This window comes from Notamacropus eugenii, chromosome 3 (genome assembly GCF_028372415.1).
Source record: "Notamacropus eugenii isolate mMacEug1 chromosome 3, mMacEug1.pri_v2, whole genome shotgun sequence".
Taxonomy (NCBI): Eukaryota; Metazoa; Chordata; class Mammalia; order Diprotodontia; family Macropodidae; genus Notamacropus; species Notamacropus eugenii.
The window spans coordinates 61,515,522-61,540,857 of NC_092874.1; the positions used below are offsets into that span (position 1 = coordinate 61,515,522).

General features: G+C 37.1%; 1 protein-coding gene across 5 annotated transcripts in view; it reads right to left on the minus strand.

The window, feature by feature from the left end:
- The window catches only part of NEBL (nebulette), a 450,583-nt gene that overhangs the window by 16,597 nt on the left and 408,650 nt on the right, over nt 1-25,336 (minus strand). The window contains exons 28-31 of one of the 5 annotated variants that reach the window (XM_072651667.1): nt 23,046-23,150; nt 21,745-21,916; nt 16,697-16,789; nt 15,117-15,263 (exon numbers count right to left, since the gene is read on the minus strand). In XM_072651667.1, the coding sequence (XP_072507768.1) occupies nt 15,117-15,263; nt 16,697-16,789; nt 21,745-21,916; nt 23,046-23,150 (517 nt within the window). Of the gene's footprint in view, nt 1-15,116; nt 15,264-16,696; nt 18,194-21,744; nt 21,917-23,045; nt 23,151-25,336 lie in introns of those variants that run through there. The other 4 variants (XM_072651670.1, XM_072651669.1, XM_072651668.1 and 1 more) reach the window with 4 other exon arrangements.

A 25,336-nucleotide genomic window follows, 5' to 3' on the forward strand; every position in this document is an offset into this window, starting at 1 on the left:
TGACATTTTAAGAACCTAATTGTATTCTTGAGGCAAACAGGGTGAAGTGACTTTCAAAACTTTACAGTGGTTATTAAGATCCCTATGTATCAATATTGGCCTCTTTAGATAGCTCCCATTTTCCCTCCTCATCAGAATAGTCTGATGGGGAATTGCTTCTTCCTGGGCTGGCTTCCTTTGTAAAATTTTAGCCCACTGAATCCCACCTTTGTCTGAATCATTTAAAACATGATCTCCCCAAATCTAGGATACATGTCAGACTACCATTGGATTTTTTTTCTCCTCTATCACAATGATCATAACTTCTCTCTGCCCCAAGTTTTCATCATTTCCATTGGGAAACATGGGGTAGGGATTAAGTGACTGCAATGTTCCAGGCGCTGTGTTAAGCACTTTACAAATATTATATCATTTGATCTTCACAACAACCCTTTCAGTTAGGTCTTAATATTATTCATATTTTGCAGTGGAAGAAACTGAAGCACACAACAGTTAAGTGACTTGCCTAGGGTCACACAGTTAGTAAGTGTCTAAGGCCAGATTTCAATTTCGGATTCCCTTGATTCCAGGTCCAGAAGCACTCTATCCACTGTGACATCTGCCTGCCTTGACAATTTGGCAACAGTCTCTCCTTGTGGGTGGGAATCAAATCCAAAATAAAATTCTTCCACCTTTGTACAGAAAGACAGCAAGGTATAGTAGACGCAGCACTGGAATGGAATGAGCAAGACATGGGTTTGAATGCTACCTCAGACATTTATTATCCGTATAACCCTGGGCAAGATTCTTAGCTGAACCTCGGTTTCCTCACCTATAAAATGTGTTCCTATTGCATAGGGTTGTAAGGATCAGATGAGATTACAGTCATAAAGCTCTACGCATAATGTCAAAGAGCTACAAAACTGAAAGCTATCATCATCCTTACTAAGGCCATTTTCTAACAAGAAAGTTCCTCTCACTGCTGCAAAAGCAGCCTGTTTATGCAAAAGAAAGTGGGGAAATTAAAGTATATTTGTGGCCATTTGGAATCCCATGTTAGGGGCACTTCTAACTTCTAATATTTTTAAGACCAATAATGTAGATGATGTTTTTGTGGCTATGCCACATGCCTGAGTTCTTTTAGAAACTAAAGAAAACAAAAGAAAAAAGATGAATTTCAACCATTTCAAAATCCAGGCTGATTATATATATTTAGTTCAAGTTAATCTGCCATCCATGTCACAGCCCTCCCACAAAACTATGGGATACATGGAATTAGGGGAAAGTAAGAGATTATTCCATTTCTGCAAGGGTTAAAAAAATTTTCATCCGTGGAAAAATTCCCAGTATACTTTTTATGAACCTAGTTGTCATGGCTGACCACCCCTGCAATGGATGAAACACAAAAACACAATTGTCTTGTGGTCCCAAATTTTAAAGTAGGAACTTTAGTTCCAGCATCTGCACAAACAAGAGTTGTAGTTAACCTAAGGCAACAATAAAAACAGAAATGGAACTCAAAATTCATTTCACTGCAGCAAGCCTGATTGACCAAGGGCCTGGAAGCTGGCTCAAGCTCCAAGAAATATGATGAATTTGGGCTTTCTTTGGGGTCTTAGAAAGTATTAAAACTACAAAACTCATAAAGTCTATTTTATGGAGTTATTTCCTACTTATTATTTGTTCCTAAAGAGAAAAAAGAAAAACTGAAAAAATACAGATGAGAAGATTTCAATGAAGGAAGAATGGAAGGGAAAGTAAAATATGACTCTAGGAAAGATGACTTAATAAATATGAATCAGTTCCAAATATGAAAATATGAGTAAATCCAAATAATGCTAACAGAAGACACATTGAGTCAAAGTAGTATCTGTCTATTCAACGAGGAGTTAGCAAAATGGACATCTAATTTAGGGGTTCTTAAGGGGGTTTCCCTTGGGATAAGAACAATTGTACTTCACAAAAATGCTTATTTGCTACACAGAAGTCAAATGTTAAGGTGATATCACAATGTTTATGAACTAACAAGTAAAGACGACCAGATGGTAGCTAAAGAAAATATGGTGCTTAATGAGTGATCAATCAATACAATAGGGTAACTGTTTACTGTCTAGTATGGGGACCAGACAGATACAGCAGCTAGGTGACTCAGTGGAAAAAACTCCAGGCCTGGTCTCAGGCAGACTGAATTTCTTGACTTCAATCTAGCCTCAGACACTTACTAGCTGTGTGATCTTGCTTGCCTTAATTTCCTCATTTGTAAAATGAGAGGGAGAGGGAACTGGCAAACCATTCTAGTATCTTTGCCAAGAAAACCCCCAAAATGGGGTCACAGACATGACTGAAAAACCTAATGAGAATAATAAAACTGGAACCAGAGATCATCAACAGAGCACGAAATGTAATCATAATAAAGAATATTTATACAGTTTTAAGTTTTCAAAATGTTACATATATGCATGTATCAAGCATATTTAATTATATAACATGGTGTATTACTATATGTCATGTACATTAAATATAAATCTGTTTTTTGCATGTCCAACTATTCATGACCCCTTTTGAGATTTTCTTGGCAAAGATACTAGCTCATTGCACAGATGAGGAAACTGAGGCAAACAGGGTTAAGTGACTTGCCCAGGATCACACAGATAGTAAGTGCTGGAGGTCCGATTTGAACTCAGGTCCTCCTGGCTCCAAGCCTGGCACTCTATCCACTATGTCACCTGGCTGCCCAAATAAACACACACACACACACACACACACACACACACACTTCCTTGGATCCTTACCACAATCCTGTGAAGTAGTTGCTTTTATTAACCTCATTTTTAAAATGAGAAAACTAAGTGTAAGAGAGATGAATTGATTTGTCCAAGGTCACCCCCAGCTAGGGTATCTGAGGGTATCGAGTTTAGATTTTCCTGACTTCAAGTCTACACACTACCTATGACACCATGCTACTTCTAAGAGACCTGGAATACTTAGAAATTCAACAGATGAAGACCTGTCCTTGGCAAAAGGGAAGTTATTCCAGATGTAAGAGAAAGCAGAGGGACGGAGGTGGAGGGGTGGGAGGAGAACAAATAAGCAATTCTATAGTGCCTACTGTATGCCAGGTACTGGGCTGTATTGAAACATCTTTTACAAATATTATCTCATTTGATCCTCACAATCCTGTGTGGTGGATTATACATGGAGGAGGAGGAGACAAAGCAAGAGACAATAGAGTACGTTCGGAGGAAAACAATAGCTCAATGATGTTAGACCAAAGAATTCATGGAGTGTATACAACGAAATAAGACTGGAAATTTTAGAAAGCCCTGAAGCATTTAGCACAGTACCTGACACATAAGAAAGGGAGAAAAAAGAAATTTACATGATAACTTTGATGCATATTTAAAAGAAACAGCAAGTTGTACATAGTAGATTTGTAGTTTCATGTGCAATCATCTTTTTTATGTTATGGAAATGCTAGTTTTATTCTGTAAGTTAAAATCAGAATTAAAAATTTTTTTAAAAAATATTTACCAATTCAATAAAGGTCAAACAAAAAAAAGCTTGAATTTTGACAGGCAATAGTCATCCACAGAGGATTTTTAAGCCATGACTGTTTGTACTGATGCTCAGAGAGTAATCAGTCTATGGGAGGAGGAAACAAAGCAGATGGAGGAAGATCTGGATGGTCCAGCTGGGTAGTAATGATGATAAGGGGGCAGGGAAGGTGGTAGCGAGAGGAGGAGAAAGTGCTAAGAGAAGTTTCATCACCAGGACTTGATAATTGACAGGATATGGGAAGTGAAAAAGAAACATAAGTCAAAAATAACTCCAAAGTTACAAACATGGTAAATGTTGGTACCCTAGGCAGAAATGGTGAAGACAAAAGAAATAAGCAGATTTATAAGAAGGAAAATATTTAATTAGATTTTTGATATGTTGGGTTTGAGGTGGATTTTCAGGTAGGGAGCACCCTGCCAATAGTTGTAAGTGGGGATTAAGAGGTAAAGATGGAGGTGGAGATTTGGGGGTCATTTGCAGAGAAGCTCTATTTGCAGTCACGGAAAGAAACATTTGGTAATGAGAGAGTTGGCAGAGAGAGGAGAACCAAGGACAGATCTCTAAAGTCTAGCTAACATTCACAAATCAGGAGAATAAATGAGAATGATGAAGAAGGAATACTTAGAGAGGTAGAAAGTGAACCAGGGGACAATAATATCTCAAAAACTAAGAGAATAAAGCATATTCAGTAGGAAGGAATGTTCCATCATGTCAAAACTACAGAGAGATCAAGAGAGAAGAGGGTTGAACAGAGGACTCTAGAGATAAAGCATACATGAGGAGGAGACAGTTTTAAGAACGGCTGCCATGGATCAGTGCTGTTTTTATCTTAAATGAGGGGGAAAGTACACTTCAAAAAAAAGACATATTTTTATAGTGCATAACCCCAAAGAATCATTTTCATATTTTCTAACATATGGCTATAGTTCTGTACATCTCATTTAATACACATCAAAGAGGTTCCAAAGTTGTTGAGGACAAAGAATCCCCCACAAAACAATTAAGATGAAACTAATGAAATGCAACTGAAAAATGACTAGACTGGAGGAAGCATGCAGATGCTGTTAGTTTTAAAATAAGCATTAAGTGATTGTGAAAGATCCCAACTGGGTAAACTCTAAACCTCATTACCAAAGTAATAATACTGCAGTTGGGAACAAGGCTAGCATGCTGCTCATAATGGAAGCCGCCTTACTCAGATGGATCACTTGGTTTGTGGAGTTCATTCAATGAGTCTCATGCTTCAGTTACCAATATGCCATTTTGTAAATATAGTGTGACCTGAAAGAATTAAAATTACATCACATAAAAAAATACTCTTTCTAAAAGCTTGCCTTCAAATTCTTCTGTGAAAATTCAGTTTAGCATCTGGTTAAATGGACTTCCTTTGTATGTGGGGCTTTTTAAAAAAATATCTATTCTTTTCCCTACCAACATAATCTTATTTTCATATAGTCTCCAGCCCACTTTTCATTTTTTTCCTTCTGTGATTTCCATTATGCTTCCCCATCCTGTCCTCTCTGTCCTTTAGACCTCCCATGCTGATGCCAGTCTGGGACTGGGGTACTCTGAATGAAGATTAGTGGTCATGTAGAGATTCTTAATTACACATTTATATAGCATTCTGAGATTCCCAAACTGTTTTCTTAAAAATTCAGTGAGACAGGTAACACAAATATCATTTCCTTTTTCACAAATGAGGAAATTGAGGTTCTTAGAGGTCAATAAACATAGGAAATAACCAGTATCCAAACTCAGTCAATGAGCATCTATTAAGCACTTAGTATGTGCCAGATACTAAATTCTGGGAATACAGAGAAAGATCCAAGGCAATCTCTGCCCTCAAGGAGCTCATGACCTAATGAAATTCCAGTGCCCTTTGAATCATACTATAACTTCTTTGAACAGAACAGGATAACAAACTCATAAATCTGGGCATTACATCTCTCCTTTCATTTAATGCATCCAATTTATCCTTATGTTAAGATCTGAGTTCCGTTTATTATTTTTTCCCTTGTTTCTCTAGGGTGTCATTTCAACAGTCAAAAGTAGAATAAACTTCCCACACTGTGACCAGCATCACAGAAGGAAATAAGAATATCATTAGAGGAGGATGATCCAAAGTCTCCTTACAACCTCGGAGCCCTAAAAAGCATATTCCTCCAAGTAATATCACTATGCCCCTCCCCCAACCCAAAGTGAGTGTGCCCAAAGAGAAGGATAACTTTAACCAATACAGATTTTTACAGTGAGTAATACAATATTTTTGATAGGGAGTGAGCTTTCAGCAGGATGAAAGAGACTTAGAAAATAACTTCAGGCTCTTTAAGTATTCCATCTGACCTGATTTTTCAACATGGATAGATTAAAGTTAAGAGTCAGCCATGTCATGAGAAGCTCTTCATTTTCCTTGGGGATATGCCACCTGTAACAAAATCCTGCATTTTTCTAATCTTGCACTTCTTAACTAACCCAGGGCCCAAGCTTTTTCATGCAGCTATGTAACATGCAAATAGAATGAAATAACTTCCTACTGCACCATTATTAAATATAATGTGTATCCTGGGAATACATTACATGAAAATTATTGCCTACATTGCATTTGTTACAGATTTTAAATTCGCATGTGCATGTGGTCTGAAAGAATAATCTATCCCAATATCTAAAGTCTCTAAGGGGATCTCATAAGCTCCAAATTTGGCACTAGATATTCTTGGTGGGAGGGCTTAGTATAGCAGCTGTGTGTCCTGGAAAGAGCCCAGACATGGGACACAGAATATTTGACTGATTATAGTTACATAGGATTCCACCACATCCAAGCTATGTGGCTTTGTACTGGTCATATAATTTAACCTCTGTTAGCTGGTGTTACCAGATGTTGTTCACACTGTGAGGTAGTGGTCAGGTGGATATATTTGATATTAGAATGTAAACTCCTTGCCAGTAGAGATGATTTCATCCTTTGTATTTGTATCCTAAGCTCTCAACACAGAATTTGACACATAGTAGACACTTAAGAAATCCTTGTTGGTTCATTGATTGATGTTATGTTGTCTGTACTCCAAGAATTTTGACATTGTGCCTTCTGTAAAAGCTAGGGAGTAGAAAGAAGTCCCTGGGGTGGGGAGGGGGTAGGTCATGAGGGATAACAGAACCTCAAGATATGAAGGTTGGACTAGATATCTTCTGAGGTCTAGATCTATGATCTTATTAATCCCAGCACCTATTCATGATGCTGGTTCTACATATGAGCTAGGAACTAAGGAGACAAAAACTAGGAAGTGTTGAAGAGGCCACCACTGATGCAGAGTTTGAACATGGAAAGAATCTCAAATGAGAAAGGCATGCTACATTAGTAGCAATGAGAGCAATGTGAGGGACCCTTGCCTGGCCCAAAGCGGGCCTTGGCATCTTAAATCTTGTGAGCAGTTAAGATCTTGTTAAATGAGCTAACATTTATTAAGCACCTACAGTGCCAAGCACTGTACTAACCATGAGAGATACAAAAAGAGGCAAAAGACAGTCCTTGTCCTCAAGGTATCCACAATTTATTCTAGGACAGCTTAGAATTTGTGATCTTAGACTGTAGGACCTTCCCAAAAGAGGACACCCAGATGTGAGAGCTAGTCTAAAAAGACAGTCTCATTGTAAAGACAGTGTTGGACTTGCAAGTGTTGAAGAGAATTGATTTTGAACCCACCAAGGCAAAGAGAATAACTAAACACTGAAAGCCAAGGCCTCAAGTTCTTAAGTAAAATAACCAAGAAAGTTGTGCTGTGTCTGGAGCCCAAGCAGAGAAATCCTGAGAAGACCATGGAGTCAGTTTTATCCAGTAAACAAAGAAGCAAAGACAGGGATATTTCCCAAGGCCAGGGTGAGAAAAGAGAGGGAAATTCTTTTGGGGAAACTATAAGAAAGGAGAATATCTACTTTTAATACCCAGAGCTAAGGGTTGGCCATGGAGACTTGAAATAATCTTATATTTATTTTCTATGTATTTCGTGTATGGTTATTTGGTAAATACTGTTGTGTGTACATGTTGTCTCCTCCTAGAGAATATAAGTTCCCTGAGGGCAAGGAATTGTGTCTTCTTATCGCCAGTATCTGGTACAGTAGCTAGAACGCTGAAGATACTTAATAAATTGTTGTGTAGTCATTTTCAACTCTATCCAACTCTTGCAACCTGATTTGGGGTTTTCTTGGCAAAGATACTGGAATGGTTTGTGATTTTCTTCTCCAGCTCATTTTGCAGATGAAGAAACTGAGGCAAACAGGCTAAGTGATTTGCCCAGGTTCACACAGCCAGGAAGTGTCTGAGGCTGGATTTGAATTCATGATGAATCTTTCTCACTCTCTCCACAGCACCACCTAGCTGCCCTACTTAATAAATACTTGACTGATTAATTGACAGAAGGACTGAGACACTTGGAGTTTTGCCAAACCAAATCCATTGGTCTTAATCTGAAAATAGAGCTAACGTCTAGCTCAGGCAAAGGGCCAACTTTCTAAGGGGAACATATTGTAGAAACAAAGGACTGGCCAAAAGGAGGGGAACTCAGGAGGATGAAAATTGACTGAAAAAAAATCAATGTCAACTTTCTCACTTCTGTTCTTCAGTTATTATGGTAATTTCTCTATAATGCTTAGTAGGAATGAGATTAATAATTAAAAATCCTAAAAGAAAAGTGGCAGTTTTAAAACATTACAGTATGGAATAGATCCAGATCCTCTCTCATACATTCAATGGAGCATGAATAGTGCCCAAATCCAGAGACAAGAAGCACTAGCCACTAAAAACTGATAAGGTCTTACAGTCAAAAGGAACAAAATCCAACCAGAGTTGGCATGTGGTCCTACAGAGTCTAGTTCCCTCATCTCCAAAATAAGGATGAGGACAGGGCAGCTATATGGCACAGTGGATGGAGTGCTGGTCCTGGAGTCAGGAAGACTCATCTTAATGAGTTCAAATGTGACCTTAGATGTTTACTAGCTGTATGACCCTGGACAGGTCACTTAATCTGTAAAATGAGCTGGAGTAGGAAATATCAAACCACTCCAGTGAATCTTTGCCAAGAAAACTCCAAATGGGGCCACGAAAAGTTGGACTTGATTGAAACAACAGAAGAACAACAAAATGAGAATGAGGATGATTACAATGATGATGGTAGCTAACATTTATATAGCACTTTGCAAACTGTTTTACCTCATTTGACTATATATATTCCATCTTTGGCACAGAGCTCTCATAAGGCTAAAAGATCATTACATGTAAAAGAATAATGCAAGTACAGTGTAATGGATAGAATGCTGGACTAGAAATTAGGACAGCATGGGTTCAAATCTCTCCTCAGACGCTAGTTGTCTGACCCTGGGCAAGTCGTTTAACTTCTCTGTCATTTAATTTTTCTCACCTGCAAAATAGGAAGACTAGACTCAATGGTCTCTAAGGCTCCTTCCTGCTATAATTCTACGGTTGTATTTGTGTTTGCAAACTGTAATGGATTATGCAAATTCATTATTATAAAAGAAATCCCATGTGTTAGGATGTGTATGCATATGTAATCATGCATGATCTCTAATTACATATAATATTATAAGATATGTAATATTACACAGTCAGATACAATGCTGATTATGGAACATACTTGCACACTGGAATTTTTTTAATACCATACAGATGACAAGCTGAGTCATAGGTGGGTTGCATGTTCTAAACACAAGGTGAGCATGGAAACAGGAAGCAGTATGTTATAGAGGAAAGAGAAATGTTTCTGGAGTCAAGCAACCCAGATTCAAAACCTGCCTCTGACCCATACTACATTTATGAAGCTGAGCAAGTCACTAAACTTCCTAAAGCTCCAGGGGAGGAGGGAAAGGGAGGGACTTGATGAGGTGGTCTCTAAAGTCTTTCAGCTATGGAACTGGTATGACCATCGAAAGGCCTGGGAAGAACTAAGAGGAATCAAAGGTAGACCAGGGGTGAATAAATCAGTTCAAACATTTGCAAAGAAAGGTAAGAGGACTTCCTGCCCTCAAGGAGCTCACCATCTAATGCAGTAGCCAACATGAGGACAACTATGTACAAACAAGACAGATACACTATTAACTGAACCTAAGCCCAGGAGGAAGACACTAGCCTGAGAGCAGTAACCAGAAAGTCTTTTTTGTAGAAGGTGAGATTTTGGCTGAGATTCAAAGAAGGACTTGGGACAATTTGCAGTCTCTGGAAGCAAAGGCCTTAGATAAGCATTGAGTAAAGAAATAAGGAAGAAGAGGTTACGATATCAGTGGAACAGAAGAGGAAAGAAACTAATAGGGTGATGCGATGGTAAAAATCAGCCACTGTGGCAAAGACACTAGACAAAAATGAACCAAGAGCCCAGGGAAAGATTCTAGTCATTGGCACAGAATCCAGGTAAGAACCCTAAGCAATATCAAAACAAGTGATCCTGGTAAGTCAACACTGCACCAAATACCAGGTACTTTTATATATTTCTTATGAAGCCAAAAACCAATCAGCCAAGCTCAAGTATCCTTTGGCTTGCAGATAAGTGGGAGCACCTGGCTGAAAGCAGGGTACCTACAAGTGCTGAGCCAATTTCTAAAACTAGATTTAACATACGCAGATATATTTAATTGTCTACTCTCATAACTTACATGGTTAAATTTGTAGGTCTGTGCCTAAAAATGGGTGTGTGTATATATCTGTCCTAAAAGCTGTTTTGAAAGTCATTTTTTATCTTTAAAAAGCAATATCATTTTTCTTGTTATCTCTGCAAACTAGGAATATGAAGACAGTTGTAACATGATCCCCTTTCTGGTTTAGGGACTTCTCTAGACATTTCAAAACAGAAGAATAACAGCCAGACGTCACTTATTCATTGACCCACCCACATAGGAAAAATATTCTTCAGTATTTGATTGTTTTCAAGTTTTAAGATCAAAACTGTTCTTCATAAATTCATGTGGATGGCTTGAGATAAATCTGGAAAAATTTATGAAAGACACATGTGCTCCTCTGAGCAAACAAGCTCTTTCCATTAATATTTTTTTTTCTTTTCCCAACTTCACATTTCAAATATAAAGCTTATGAAACTTCCTGCTATTATCCTCCATGGAGCCTTTGGATTCCATCAATATGATTTGGGGCTTCTTCCCCAGGGAGTGCGCAATGCTAATTGGGAGTCTTTAATAGTTTAGGTCATACTTGTGGGATAATTAAATAGAAACCCAGTGTGATACCATTAGTAGAATTTCATTAAGAAAAATTTCCATTTCCATTGCAATTTTTCATCACCAAGAAAATCTGGTCTTGCATATATCAACTTCTTCAATTTTCATAAATTTGACAATCAACCTTAAACGCAAATACTAAGATGTCATTTCCTTGGGTTAAGAATTTTCCAGTAGCTTTTATTGCAATGAGAAATGACAAAACTGCAATATTCTTGCTCTATATTTTGCCATCTGCGGTATTACAGAAGTAGAAGTCGATGTAAGTAGCGTAAAGAAACTGATTCATGCCACGTGGCCAAAAATCAAGGCATGCCTCAACCTTAAAGGAATAGCAAAGTACTTCAAAGTGGGAGGTAGTCAGGGGTAGGTAGGTGTGGGGGTCTCCGAGATTGTTCCCCACTGCCTTTCATGGTGCCCGTCACATTGGGTAGGCTCTTAAAAATATTGATTACTTTATAATCACATTTGCTGTAACTATTATGAATAGATGACATTTATAGGCCACTTTAAAGTATTACAAAGCACTTAATAAGCTTCATCACAGTTGACCCATATAGAAAACCTGTAATGGCCTCTATACTATGGGTTTTGTTATGTCCCTTCTGCTAAACCAGCATGTACTGATTCACAATGCTCCCAGTCACTCTTGGGAGGTCTTGACAATGCTACAGAACCCTTACCATTATACTTTGGATAATCAAGATACAATCGGGAGCATATTTTGAAGTGAAAATCTGCAGAGAACAAAGAAACAGCACTTCCAGAATCATCTGTTTGACATTGAGAGCCCTTCATAAAATGCCCCCCCCCACCTTTCCAGCCTTAACCTTACACTCTCTCCCCATACCATCATACACTGTGATTCAGTGTCATTGGCCTCCTTCCTGTTCTGGAACGGGACAATTGATCTGCAGATGCCATGCATGGGCACTGGTTTATTCTCCATGCTAGGAAAGCCCTCCCTCCTCAACTTTGCTTCCTAGATTTCTTCATGTCCCAGTTAAAATCCCATCTTCTACAGGGCACCTTTTTCTGGAGTCCCTTAAATCTAGTTCCTTCCCTCTATTGATTACTCTCAATTTATCCTGTATGTATCTTGTTTGTAAATAGTTGTTTGCAAGGTGTCTCCTTCATTAAGCTGCAAGCTCCTTTAGAGCAGGTATAATCTTGCCTTTCCTTGTATCCCAAAGGCTTACCATAGTACCTGGCACATAGTAGCTTCTTAATAAATGTTTACTGGTTCACTGCTTGTGCAGAGGACCAACAAAAAACAGACTGAGTTAGGGATAGCTTGAATTGTCACAGAAAATAGGACTTGCTTTGGGTCAGCTAAAACAGAGAAGAGGTCATCCCATTTTTCCAAAACTGAAAGGAATCACAACAGCTGAAACAGGAAAATATCAACTTTGTAAAGTGTTTCTGTTTCTAATTCACTGTAACATTGCCATAACCTTTCACTAACCTATTCTGCCCCATTCTACCACTACCATCCCCCTTACATTGACAAGCAGAAGCAAATAAAAGAACTGAAAGTAAATGTAAAATTGCTTTTAACTAAAGATGATATAAACACTGTGTTAGATTTCAAATGGGACTAGGAGGCAAATGCTTCATATAAGCAAATTGATGAAAACAAAAAAAAAAGAGATCAAAGAAAGTCTTAGGAGAGAAAGCCATTAGGTAGATTTCTACCAAAAAAAATAGCATGTCAGATCTAAATACATTAAGTCAATCTAATGGCAAAAGACAACTAGGATCATTTAATAAAAGAAGAATCCAGAATTTAAAAGAACTGAGAGAAGTTTAAAGAAATTTTCCTTTATTGTATCTAAGCAATGAAATGTGGACTAAAATGTAAACCTTTTGGAAATCTAAGCCATTAGAAGATAGAACCAAAATCTAAAAGAGCAGCTCCCAAGCCAACCAAATCATATTGGAAAATGAAAACATTCCACAATCAAAGCAAGAAGGGAAAATATCATAAACGACACAGAACTAAAACAATGCAGAAAGTCTCCATGTGTGGATGAATGCTCATGAAAACCAAATGGGAAAGTTCAAAATGAGGTACATTTGCATCAAAGTCACGAAAGCAAAGAATTCTGATGGCTTAACCCTTTGTGCTAACAATCAAGCTTTCCTCTAATCTGTAATGAGTCCAATAAACCTGAAGTTCACAAAAATAATGTGCCCTTTATTTTTTTAATAAGTGAAATAGATTGCTGTCAGGGCACAAGAAGAGTCTGTCTTCTTTGGAACCAAAAGGGAGAGGAGAGGGTAGTGTTCTAGATACCAAGAGCTAGAGACCGAAATGCAACGTTAAGTACTTCTCTTTAACATGAAACCAATTTTTACCATACATAATAAGAATCTAATATTTGTACAAAATCCTGAAAAACCAGACATCATCTACCAGAAAGAAACAAGGCCATGCAAATTCCTCACCACGTAAGAAACAAAGATATGTGAAATCTTAGCTCCTGCATATTTAGTTTTTTCCTTTTTTCTCTGAACAGCTATGAAGTTGTTTTAAAACTGTCTTCAAATTTCAGAATATGCTCTTAAATAAAAATTTGATAGGTTGTCCAGAGAAAACCAAATATCCTCAAAAAACTGTCATTACCAGAAAGCATTGAGGAGGCAAAAAATTTCAATCGATACCTCCTCATGAGAGCCCAGCACCGACACAATTTGACAATGTCAAAGCAACCAAAAAGACAGGGGTTTAGCTTCCTCCCCTTGAGTCCACCAGCAGAAATGGAAGGGTACAATTTCATTTTTAGGTCCCTTTGTCAACTGTTTTAATGTCATGAAAAAAAATCCCATACAATGGTAAACACAAAAACAAGCTCAACGATTTCATGGAAAACTATTTGAACACTACAAATGTACTCTTAAACAGCAATAAACAGGACTGTTATAATGCTAATTATAATTTTTATTATAACTAATTATGTTATATATATCATTATAATATATATTGGTATATTTATTATATGTTATATTACATATAACATGTATTATGTAGAATATCATACGTAACTAATTATATTTTAATTAAATTCAGAATCTGTATATTTGCTTATTTCAATGGAGATAAAAAGATGGTTTCATGTAGCTTAATGGTTGTGCAAATGTCATAGTGCACATAAGGAAAATAAATGGAGGAAGGTCCCTATGATACATACACACATCCATAAGTAAAGCCACATGGTCTTTAACTACCTTTTTGGTATGTTTTAATGACTACTTATAAGAGTGAAAATTAATTATCAAAGCACCACCATAATATGGATTTGTTGGTGGTAGAGTGTTGAGTGTGACATCTACACAAAGACACCCAATAGGACCCAACTTAAGTAAAGGCAGAGTAGGTGATTCCCCAGACAGTTAAAACTTGAGAGTCTTGGGGAGCCACCACTACCCTAAATGTCCCCTACACCACTTTCTCTTAGATCTTGTATTTCATGTCAGAGATTCATTCTTTTGAATCTCTCCATGTGAAGGATTATGACCTTCAAAAGTCCCTTATTGAAAATGAAAAAAAAAACCCTGCCCCTCACTCCCTCTAAAAATAAATACAAATTCAGAAGGAGCAGGAAAAGTGAGAGAGAGAGAGAGAGGGAGAGGGAGAGAGAGAGAGAGAGAGAGAGAGAGAGAGAGAGAGAGAGAGAGAGAGAGAGAGAGAGAGAGAGAGAACAGGAAAGGATAAAGAAGGTATAGAAGGGGAAAGATAGGGAGAAAGATACCCTTCTACTTACTATGCCTGAAAAGAAAAGGACAATACCAATAATCATACTTTTAATTGTGATTACAATTCTTACGTGCCACTGATTACTTTTTAGACTTAGTCTAACTTTGGACTAATATTCCCTCACACACATAGAAGCATCTGACATTTAAATATTATTGTAACATAAACTTTGCTATTAGAAATCAAAAATGAATTATGCATTATTTCCTGGTCAGTTCTGATATTACCGATGGGCCAATTTGGCACACACCAATGTTTAATATTCATGTCAATCATTTTAGTGTTCTAAAACATATGCACCCAGTTAGTCATCTTGAGACTGATGGTAGTAAGGATGACCTTCAGATCATTAGAGCTCCACTTTTAGGAACAATACCCAAGTAGAATGCAGAGCTCATGTGCCAAAAAGCATGCTGGGAGAGCAAACCCAGGGCTTGCAGAAGCTCACTTCAAGTTTCCAAATTTCACAAGAGCCAAATACTTATACATATACACAAAAACACATGTGAAGATGTGTTAAGAATAGAAGTCATGCACAGTTCCACAAATGATCAATGAATTAGTAGTCCACATGGGAAAAAGTTGATACCTCCTCCTTCCTCAGATGGTCTTGTTATGTCACTGCAGAAGGAAAAGCTAGGGTTTGTCTCAGAAATTTCTGACTTGTCATCCCCTGGTCCTACACCAAGGGTACTGGTTGAATGAGATCGATGTCTACTGTAGAGACTTGCCTTTTCTATATTGGGGGAAAAGAATGTTCATGTGCATGGTTACATTGAAGAACAGAAAGAAATAGGAAAAAATAAAAATTTAACATGAAAAATACAACCTAGTACTTGAATTTTAGCCATAAGAGTCCTAGTTTCTATGACCAAAAACCAGTGAATGCAGGATTACAGATTGAGAAATGGAGGGACTGTAGAAGTAAACTAGTTTAGCTTCCTCATTTTGCCCAGAAAGAACTGAGGCTGAGAGAGATTACATAATTTACCTAGGGTCATCAGGTACTAAGCAGCAGATTCAGGATTTGGAGCTAGATCCTCTAACATTAAAGCTAATACTCTTTTCACTGTACCACATTACCTTCCTAGGGCACATCGTACAATACATTTTTTTGGTAGGTATAGGGAAGAAAGAATGGACCTCTTTTTAAGAACTAGGAAAACACAGATGACAATCTGAATTTCTACCAACAAACAGCCAATCATTAAAATACAACAAACACTCCCAGGTATGCTAAATTGGTTGCTTAATTTTCTGTCTCTATTTTTTTGGAACCTGAATGTCAACACCGATAAGACTGACTACAAGAGGATCTTGATCTGGGACTGTTCATGTGATCAAAGTCAATAGTCATATCTTGCAAAGAGGATGTAGATCCTTGGTCTGAATCATCTTGTTTGACTCAATGCATTATTTGGATTGACTGTCAAACCTCCACAGTCTGGAAGTCTAAAATGCAAAATGACAGTTTCTGATAAACTGTTATCACTACCAACCTGTACTTCCTCTACCTTTAATTTAGAAATGATAACACAAGTTAAAAGTCACATAAACCTTACCCATAAGCTATCCATTTTAAGTTAATCAAAGTCCAAAGATAAACTTTCAGGACAGACTGAAAATATAGCTTACTCTTTTAAAATGCTTAAATATCGTATCTTTTTGAATGTAACCAAAAATAAATTCTTTTATTTTAAGAGGTTATCCAGGTTATAGAAAATCTCTATACTATTTCACTTGAAATTCTTACATTAGGACTTGAAAACACGGTTACAGCGAATTGCAGAATTCAAATCTACTTTATGTCTCAAAAGTTTAGTGAAATCCAAATAACTGCATTTGAGAACCCACAAAGCCTACTGAAATCATATTTACTAATAAAAAGCAGATGAATGGAAACTCTACACTCAGCTGAATCTAGGAATAATAGGACATTCTAATCTAGTTTTTAATAGAAGTGCTTTTATCAAGTTTCACTTACATTAATGATTAAAATCTATTCTCAAGTCATATGTAACTATAAACAATATTTCATTTCAAAGTCAAGATTTTTTCATAATTGTTTTTAAAACTCACAGTGGACTAATTGAATCTGAATGTTTATGGGGGTTTCATTTTCAGGACAAAACCATACCAAGATGGAAGAACTCAAAATATGAGTAATACCAGAAAGCATACGTAGACTCCTAGATTGAATATTGTCTTCCAACGGATCAATGTCGAAGATGGAGCCAGGATCAGTACGCCAAACTTTAAGGTCTTTCACCAAAAGAAAGAAATAAAAGAAAACCAAGAGAAAAGTAAGGATAACTCCTAACAAAGAAATGCAAATATGAACAACTTCATGTTGTTGTTAGAGTTTTTTAAGATCACAGAGCTTTCCTGAGATATCTGTTTGTATTCTCAGAATGAGCCAACAGACATTCATTTGCACAAGTATTTGTTAAGAGAACTATGTGATTAAAGTTCTGTTCCCTGGTTTAGCTTTATTAGCTTATTTAACGTTGGAGAACAACTTAAGTGCTTTTTGATGTAATCATCAGTAACCCCATAAAATCTTTTATGGCATGGCCCATGTCTACACAAGGCAAGTATTCCTTAATTGTACCATATTGTTTGAATGTCAAGTCTTTCTCTTACCATATCCTGAACCTGATAAAGTATTAAAGGTAGAAAGAATTTACTTACTCATAAGAAACCACTAAGAGGTTTTTTATCTGGGGAAAACAAATCCTTCTCTCTACATCAGAAGGAAATGTTTTGGAAACACCCACGTCAATAAATGTTTCATAGAAGACAAACATACATGCCTCTAAGTTCACACATGCATCTCTTCTCCAAAATGTTTGCTAACTTTTCTCTTGATGTTGTCATAGGAGAGAATGAGATTGAAAAAAAGTTTTTGCTCTTTCTGTTTCTATAAGAAGCAAAGTAAACATGTAGTCATTATTCAATGTGCCAAAAGTAAAGTTTAGAAAGGTTAGATGATATGGTCATGGCCGTGTCAGAAGTAGGAATTTATGTTCTTGCAGACTCCAACGTGCTGCAGCTAACTAATCAAGGATGTGAGCTATAGAGTAGGAAAACATTGCTGGTTCAACTGGAACCTGTTGTCTCTGTGGTCGAGAATGACTTCAGTCATTCCTGAACCAAGAGTTCCACACTTAAGATTTCTTAGCTGTAGACATAGATCTAAATATAAGTTGGTACCATAATTGTTATCATTACCAGAAAAAATAAAGAGCCATTAAGAAAGGAATTTCACTGCTAGAAATTTATTCATGAAAGGAAGGTATAAGACAAGCAGATATTTGATCATTCAAATTTTTGAAATTACATGTAAATGCAATTTGAATTCAGCAAAGTAAACATATTCAAGTACTTCTGGATACTCACTTCTCTTTGACCCGATAGTAAAATCTAGGATCTCTTCAAGTGACTTTAAAATAATGCATGCCAAAGCCACAAGAACCACCTCTAGAAACTTTTCCCCTACTTACTGTATTTTTTACTCAATTTAAACTAGGAAGAGAAAGACAGAATAGCATCATGGATGGAGAGTCACTCTTGGAATTAAGAAAATCCAGCTTCAAGACCTACCTCTAATATATACTGACTTGTGTAAGCTGGGCAATTCAAGCTCCAAATATCCCCAAAGGAATGCTATAACAATATAAATTATAGAGAAGTTAGTGACCTCTCCAAAGTTTCTAATAATTGCTTAAAGTCCCAATCTGATGGCCTTTTCTTAATCTTAAACTTCCTTGACCTTTCTGTATCCTTCGACATAATCTAACACCCTCTTGTCCTCAATATTCTCATCTCTCTAGCTTCTTATGGCAATGCTCTCTCCTGGCTCTCCACCCACTGGACCACCTCTCAGTCTCCTTTGTAGGATTGTCATCCATACCATGCCTCCTAACCATGGGTGTCTTACAAGGCTCTGTCCAGGGCCCTTTTATCTTTTCCCTCTGTCCTGTTCACTTGGTGATCTCATCAGATTCCACTGTCATTTCTATATAGATGATTCTCAGATCTCCCTGCCTAGTCCTAACTTCACCCTGACCTCCAGTCTCATCTCCAACTGCCTATTGGACATCTCAAAGCAAATGTCCCACAGGCATCTTAAACTCAACCTATCTAAAATGAAAACCCCCCCAAACTTCCTAATTTCTCTATTACTATCAGGGGCACCACTATCTGAACAGTCACTCTGGCTCACAATCTAAGTGTCATCTTCAATGCCTCACTCTTTCACTCCCCATATTCAATCAGTAGTCTAGTCTCGTCATTTTTGCCTTCTTAACATCTCTCATGTACTCTCCCTTCTTTCCTGTGACAGTGTAGGCCCTCATCACCTAATTAATGCCTGGACTATTACAATAATCTAGTGCCTGGTGTCTCTGATTCAAGGCTCTCTTTTCCAGTCCATTCTCTATTCAGCTATCAAGCTGACCTTCCTTAAACACAGATTTGACCATGTCCGTACATGTGCATTTACCTCCAGAATCAAACAGAAACAGTCTTCTGCTTGACTTTTAATAATGTGGCCCCTTCCTACCTTAACACTCCTCTCTTACACCTTATTCCATTTCATTGACTCCTGACACTGGCCTCTTTGCTGCTCCTTGCTGCTCTACCATCTCCTCATTCTGAGTGTTTTCATTGGCTGTAACCACACCCCAAGCCACTCTCTTCCCCCTCATTTCTTCTTCTTGGTTTATATATATTCCTTCAGCTAAAGCTCCACTTTCCACAAGAAGCCCTTCTTATCTGCCCTTCTTGCTAGTGCCTTTCCACTGAGCATATCCCCAATTTATCCTGTCTGTATCTTGTTTGTAGATAGCTCTTTGCATGTTGAAACCCTTCCCCTATTAAAATGAAAGCTCCTTTAGAACAAAGGTTGGTTTTTATTTTTCTACCACCAGCACTTAGAACAGTGCCTAGCACATAGTAGGTATCTAAATATTTCTTGAGGACTTGATTGAAAAAATATGAGAGGACACTCCCAATCTACCCCTTTGTGGAGGTGTGCGGTCCACAGATGCTATATATTGTACATACTTTTGGACTCTTCCAATGTATTAGTCATTGTACTGATTTTTTTTTATTCTTTAAAAGAAATGATTAATTATACATGATGGCTCTCTGAGAGGCAGAAAGGGAAGGATACTTAGGATAACTATGGTGATGTAAGAAATAGAAGATATTAACAAAAACATATTTTTTAAAAATAAAAATAAATTCTTGCTCACTGATGACTCTGCTGGGACTTTTATATTTTTTTTCATGGAAGGAACCTGGAGTCATTAGGAGACCTACCCTTTGACTTTAAAGGTTCAATGGTAAGCTAGGGCCTGATAAGGCACAGACTCCAAATCTGAAGCTTTTCACATTGTAATGTCACTGCAACAAATGGAATACCAGAAATTATAAATGTATAAAGCAGTCTTATCTGTGTCATAAGTAACCTTGAGTCCCAATGTGGCCCTTTCCCTTGGTAAAAAACACCCTTATTAGAGAATGACAGCTCCAAGCAGTATAAAAGACAGTGCTTGATACAGACAGAATAGAACTAAAAACCCACCCATCTTGCTTTGTGCGAGCAACTTCAAAAAGAAAACAGAAAGTCGAGAAGACTGAAGTTTAATTGACCATTTCAATTCAACTACCGTACTTGAAGACTGGGATTCTTACTTGAGAAAATCAGTCATTTGCAGTTCATTTGTGGGCATTTTTACAGCTTGTAAATAATTCATAGCATGGTGACATGTGCGCTGAGAGACTTAAGGGTAAGGTCTCTCCTAACTTCAAAGATCCATGATATTCATTGAGTGAGTGTCATTACAAATTGACACCACACACACACACACACACACACACACGCACACACATGCACGCATGCACACACTCGATTATATGGTCTTTATGAGCTGCTTAGACAAAGAAGACATTTTCCTGTGACCAATCCAGCAAAAAGCCTCTCCATGCTCAGTCTAGCCTTCCCATAACAGACATAAATATCTCAGAATCCATTTAGCTTTGCAGATCTTTCCAGATCTTATATTCCTCTTGGTAAAGTCTTCAAGAACCCATTGTCACCTTCATACGTCAAGGAAATGGTCAAGTGGGACTTGGGCAGAATCGTATTTTCCTCTTCTTTTTTATTTCATTGGTGTAAAACTCCCAGGAAGGATCTTTCTCCACCAAGTCAAATCTGCACATTCTCCATAATTCAGAGCCTTACAGAACTTCCGAGAACCTTGAGAGATTAAGTAATTTGCCCAGGGTGACACATCTAGCACGTGTCAGAGGCAAAATTTGAACACTGATCTTCCTGATTCCAAAGTTATCTTTCTGTTCTCTCTGCTGACTTTCTACTGCTTATTTATAACAAGTAAAATCACTAAACAGAGTAAGAAAAACAGCTTCCAGCAATTGGTCTTCTGACCTTGGCCTGCATTATCTTTAAGTCAATAGAAGCCTTCATATTTTAGTGACAAGGATCTTCTAAGACAGTAAATGATTCTTCTTAATCTTAAAAAGTCCCAGTGATAAAGACTGTCAGCTTCATTTCCATACATCTAGAGTACAGTTCACTTACTCCTTATGTATGCAATATTAAAATTGAAATTCCAAAGTGCTTTTCTAGAAATGTGTGTAATTATCACCCCTGTAAATAGCCTCTCCGAGGATGCTGCCACTGTAATGCTCCTTCTTAGCAGGAACCTTACACTGAAGATGATTAAAGGGAGCTTTGAGAGAATTCTACTCCCATTAAGAGCAAGGCAAAACCCATGTAGAATATCTTTTCGTGACTTAATTAATACATTAATACATTTACAGCTCCCCACATAAGATATTTTTAGTGTTTCTGCTAGGCAATTGCCATTTGCAAAGACCAATGTGGACATATCAAAAACGCATCAAAACCACCCCCCTCCCAAAGAGATTTGTAAAAAGGGTTATAGGTTTTCAGATATCAAATATTAAAAGACACTTATTTTAAAGGGATATTTTTCCACCACATACATGCAAGGAATTCTGAAATGGGTCATCTAGCCTAAAAATTACAGTCTCAAAAGCTGTGCTACTTTCAATAGGACCCATTTGGAGTAGACTATCATGTAAAATGCAGTGATCCAGAGGACAAATTCTCAGTCTAGTACATCCCTTTAACCTTGGGTCACTCCCTCCACAGAAGCTCAGCTTACCCACAATGATTCCAGGTCGCCGATCCATTTCCACAATCTGTGGGTGTATACCTTTGTAAGCAGCATCACTGACAACCTGGGTATTCTTTCTCACTCGCTCTGTTACCGGGTCATCCGTAACTGGAGTAAAACCTCTGCCTTTTGTCTTCTCAAAGTCTTCATGGTATTTGACCTGAATAAAGGGAAGAAAAAGAGATCACAGGAGGTGTAACTTAGCTGAACTGATATTCTACAGGCTACTGAGGCAAAATCATTCTCTTCATGCCTAGATACGGTCAAACCTCTCTAATTACTTCCCAGATGAAACTGATCACTTTTCCTACTAGGTTTCCATGTGCATCTTTTTAAATGCCTAAATCAATATTCTTCATCTCTCCTCTTAGTGTTAGCCATAAATTATTTTGCTAACTTCATCACTTTAAAATTACATTTAAGTCTATATATTCATAACTTCAAAATTTTATATATATGCATTTATCTAGACCTATGCATTTGTAACTTTAAAGATTATATAGATATATAAAACTACATGAAATTTAACTATAGTCATATATGTACATGTCTGTAACAAATCTATATATACACATATATTTAAATCTCCATTTGACTTCAAAAATCATATATATTTAAACCTATATATTCATAATTTCAAAAAAGTACGTATTGAAGTTATGAATATATACATCTAAATATATATGTATATGTATGCTTTTTAAAGTTAAAATATGCAGGTATATATATTTAAGTTACAAATACGCAAATATATTACTGTGATTACTTTCTAAACTCTCACTAAAACAATACCTGTGAATTAAGTCCCTGGTGCTCAATCATTTTTATTAATAGCGCCATACAGTTATCCAAAAAAAAAAATAGTAGTGACTCATAGAGCAACTGGATTATAAATCTGAATGGTCTTAATATGGTAATAAAACACAAACAGCACTCTGAAATATGCTCTGCGACATGCAAACATGCCAAACACAAACTCAAAACCAAACTGAGGGACGTCCAGGCAGTTGTCAGTCACACAAGGCATTCAAAGGACAGAAGGAATTTGAAAGTGGAAAATAAAAAGGCACAAATCAACCAGGAGAGAAAATGTTTTTATTGAATCTCTAAGTGCTTCCATTACATTTAAGTGCAGTTAGAAAATTCTCCATAAGGCAAACTGAGCAATCCCAGCTACTGTGCTTTAATCATTATCCAGCTTAATCGTGAACTAACATCTCCAGGGTATGATGCAATGTTGTTCTTTAGTGTATATTCGTTGTGAGAAGAGCCAGGCAGTTGTACCCTACCATGGAAATATTGTTTTGAGTTTCTTTAACATGCCTCAGTCCAGGGGTATCTACAATCAAACTTGGTCTACCTTGCATCTGCTTCTGATCCTGGGTATACTTAACCTGTAAAGCAATAACAACCAGGACATACTTAGAATAAAACACTATTGAAATTTAAAAACACACATACACTTTCTTCTTCCCCTCACCCCCTTTCAAAGGGCAAACGTTATACAACACACTTAAAAATATTTGCAAAGGAAGCAGCTCAAGAAATTGTCAATCAGCATTCACCCACTGACAAAACAACTTTTTTTTCAGATTAATGCTCTCAAGAGGCTCAAAAGATTATTCTAAATAACTTTGTACACACACACACACGCAACAGTTAGGTGGGTGACCAATAGCTATTTGTATCATCTCCTCCACTGGTTTCTGATTTAGACAGATAAGGGAAAAGCCAATCCTAAAGGGTACCAGATTTGTTTTTCCTAATGCCCCCTAAAACACAGAGGATGAATGCTCACAGAGTAGCTCCTTAGCTGCAATAAATTTCCCCTTTTCTCCTCATCTTCTGGGAATAAGGACCAATGGAAGGACAGTTCTTAAAGATAGCTGCATGATTTAATCATTTTTTTAACTTCCTCACAACCATACCTTAAAAGTGATTTAGGTGGAAAACATTTTTAGATTCCCTTAACAGTAGTAGCTGCAATCTACAGGTTTTAAAATCTTAAACTCTGCTTAAAAACTTATTCTTCAGGCACAAAAATCTTCTGGATATGCCAGAACAGCTCATGTACCCTTGGCACTTAAAAATGTAATACCATCATTTATCAGACTGGTTATTTGTAGGATTAGAGCGTCAATTATTATAAACCTGAAGGCATATGTATAATTCAATACTGAAGCATGAATTCTACTGAAAAAAAATTGTCCAAATAAGACATCCCTATATGTGTGCCATGTGACTACCAACTAGCACAGTCCTACTTTTAATACCCTTAAAAATGGCTTTTTGCTTAGGAGTTCTGGCTCATGGCCAACGACTAATTAATTGATTATTCTGCTTCGTATAGATGTTGCAATAATATATGTTTACATTAAGATGAAGGATCGAAATGTTTAGACAACTTAGTTAAAATAATATCCTTGAAAATTTTAATATATTAAAAGTCATACCATTTTACAAGACCAAATGTGCAACTATGCCCTCCAGCACTGATGGAATATCAGTCACATGGCTACTCTCGAGGGGAAAGTTACCCAGTGGCACAAATTTTTGTATGTAACAGATTGTCTGCACCTAGGACAAGTTTGAACTTGGGTTCAAATACATGTCTATAGCATTATGAGTATGTGTCTGTTAGGAGGTAAGGGGGAATTCATTAATACATGGCATTCCCTATTGGAAATGCATTAGCAATTATATGCAGTTTATATTAGAGAGTTATCCCAAGGATTCATTGGTTAAATGATCACACAGCCAGAATTGCATAGCCAATATGGGTCAGAGCCAGAATTTATTATTTATTTAATGGGGTCCTCCTGGCTCAAGGGCCCATGCACTGCTCCACAGTACCTCTCTGTACATGTAGGTATGTGTCAGAGCTATACAGAGACGGAATTCTTCTAGATGCTTCTGCTTTCAGGCAATGCTGACTACATCAAGTCTCAGAGAATTAGAGAGCATTCTGAATGATACCCATGATCTTTCTGTGGTAGCCAGGAACTGGAAATTGAGGGGACACTCATCAACTGGAGAATGGCTGAACAAGTTATGGTATATGAATGTATTGGAATACTACTGTGCTATAAGAAATGATGAGCAGGCAGACTTCAGAAAAAACCTGGAAAGACTTACATGAACTGATGCTGAGAGAAGTGAGCAGAACCAGGAGAACATTGTACACAGTAACAGCCACACTGTGCAGTGACTGACTTTGATAGACTTAGCTGTTCTCAGTATTGCAAAGACCTAAAGCAACTCCAAAAGACTCATAATGGAAAATGTCATCTACATCCAGAGAAAGAAATAATTGAGTCTGAATGCAGATCTAAGCGTAATATTTGCTCTCCTTTTTTTGTTTTGTTTTGTTTTTTCTTTCTCGTGGTTTCTCCCACTAGTTCTAATTCTTCTATACAACATGATAATGTGAAAACATGTTTAATGAGAATATATAAATGTAGATCCTATATCAAATTGTATGCTGTCTTGGGGAGGGGGAGGGAAAGGAGGTGGAGAAAATTTAAAACTTAGGGAAGTGAATGTTGAAAACTAAAAACAAATAAATTATTTTTAAAAAAGA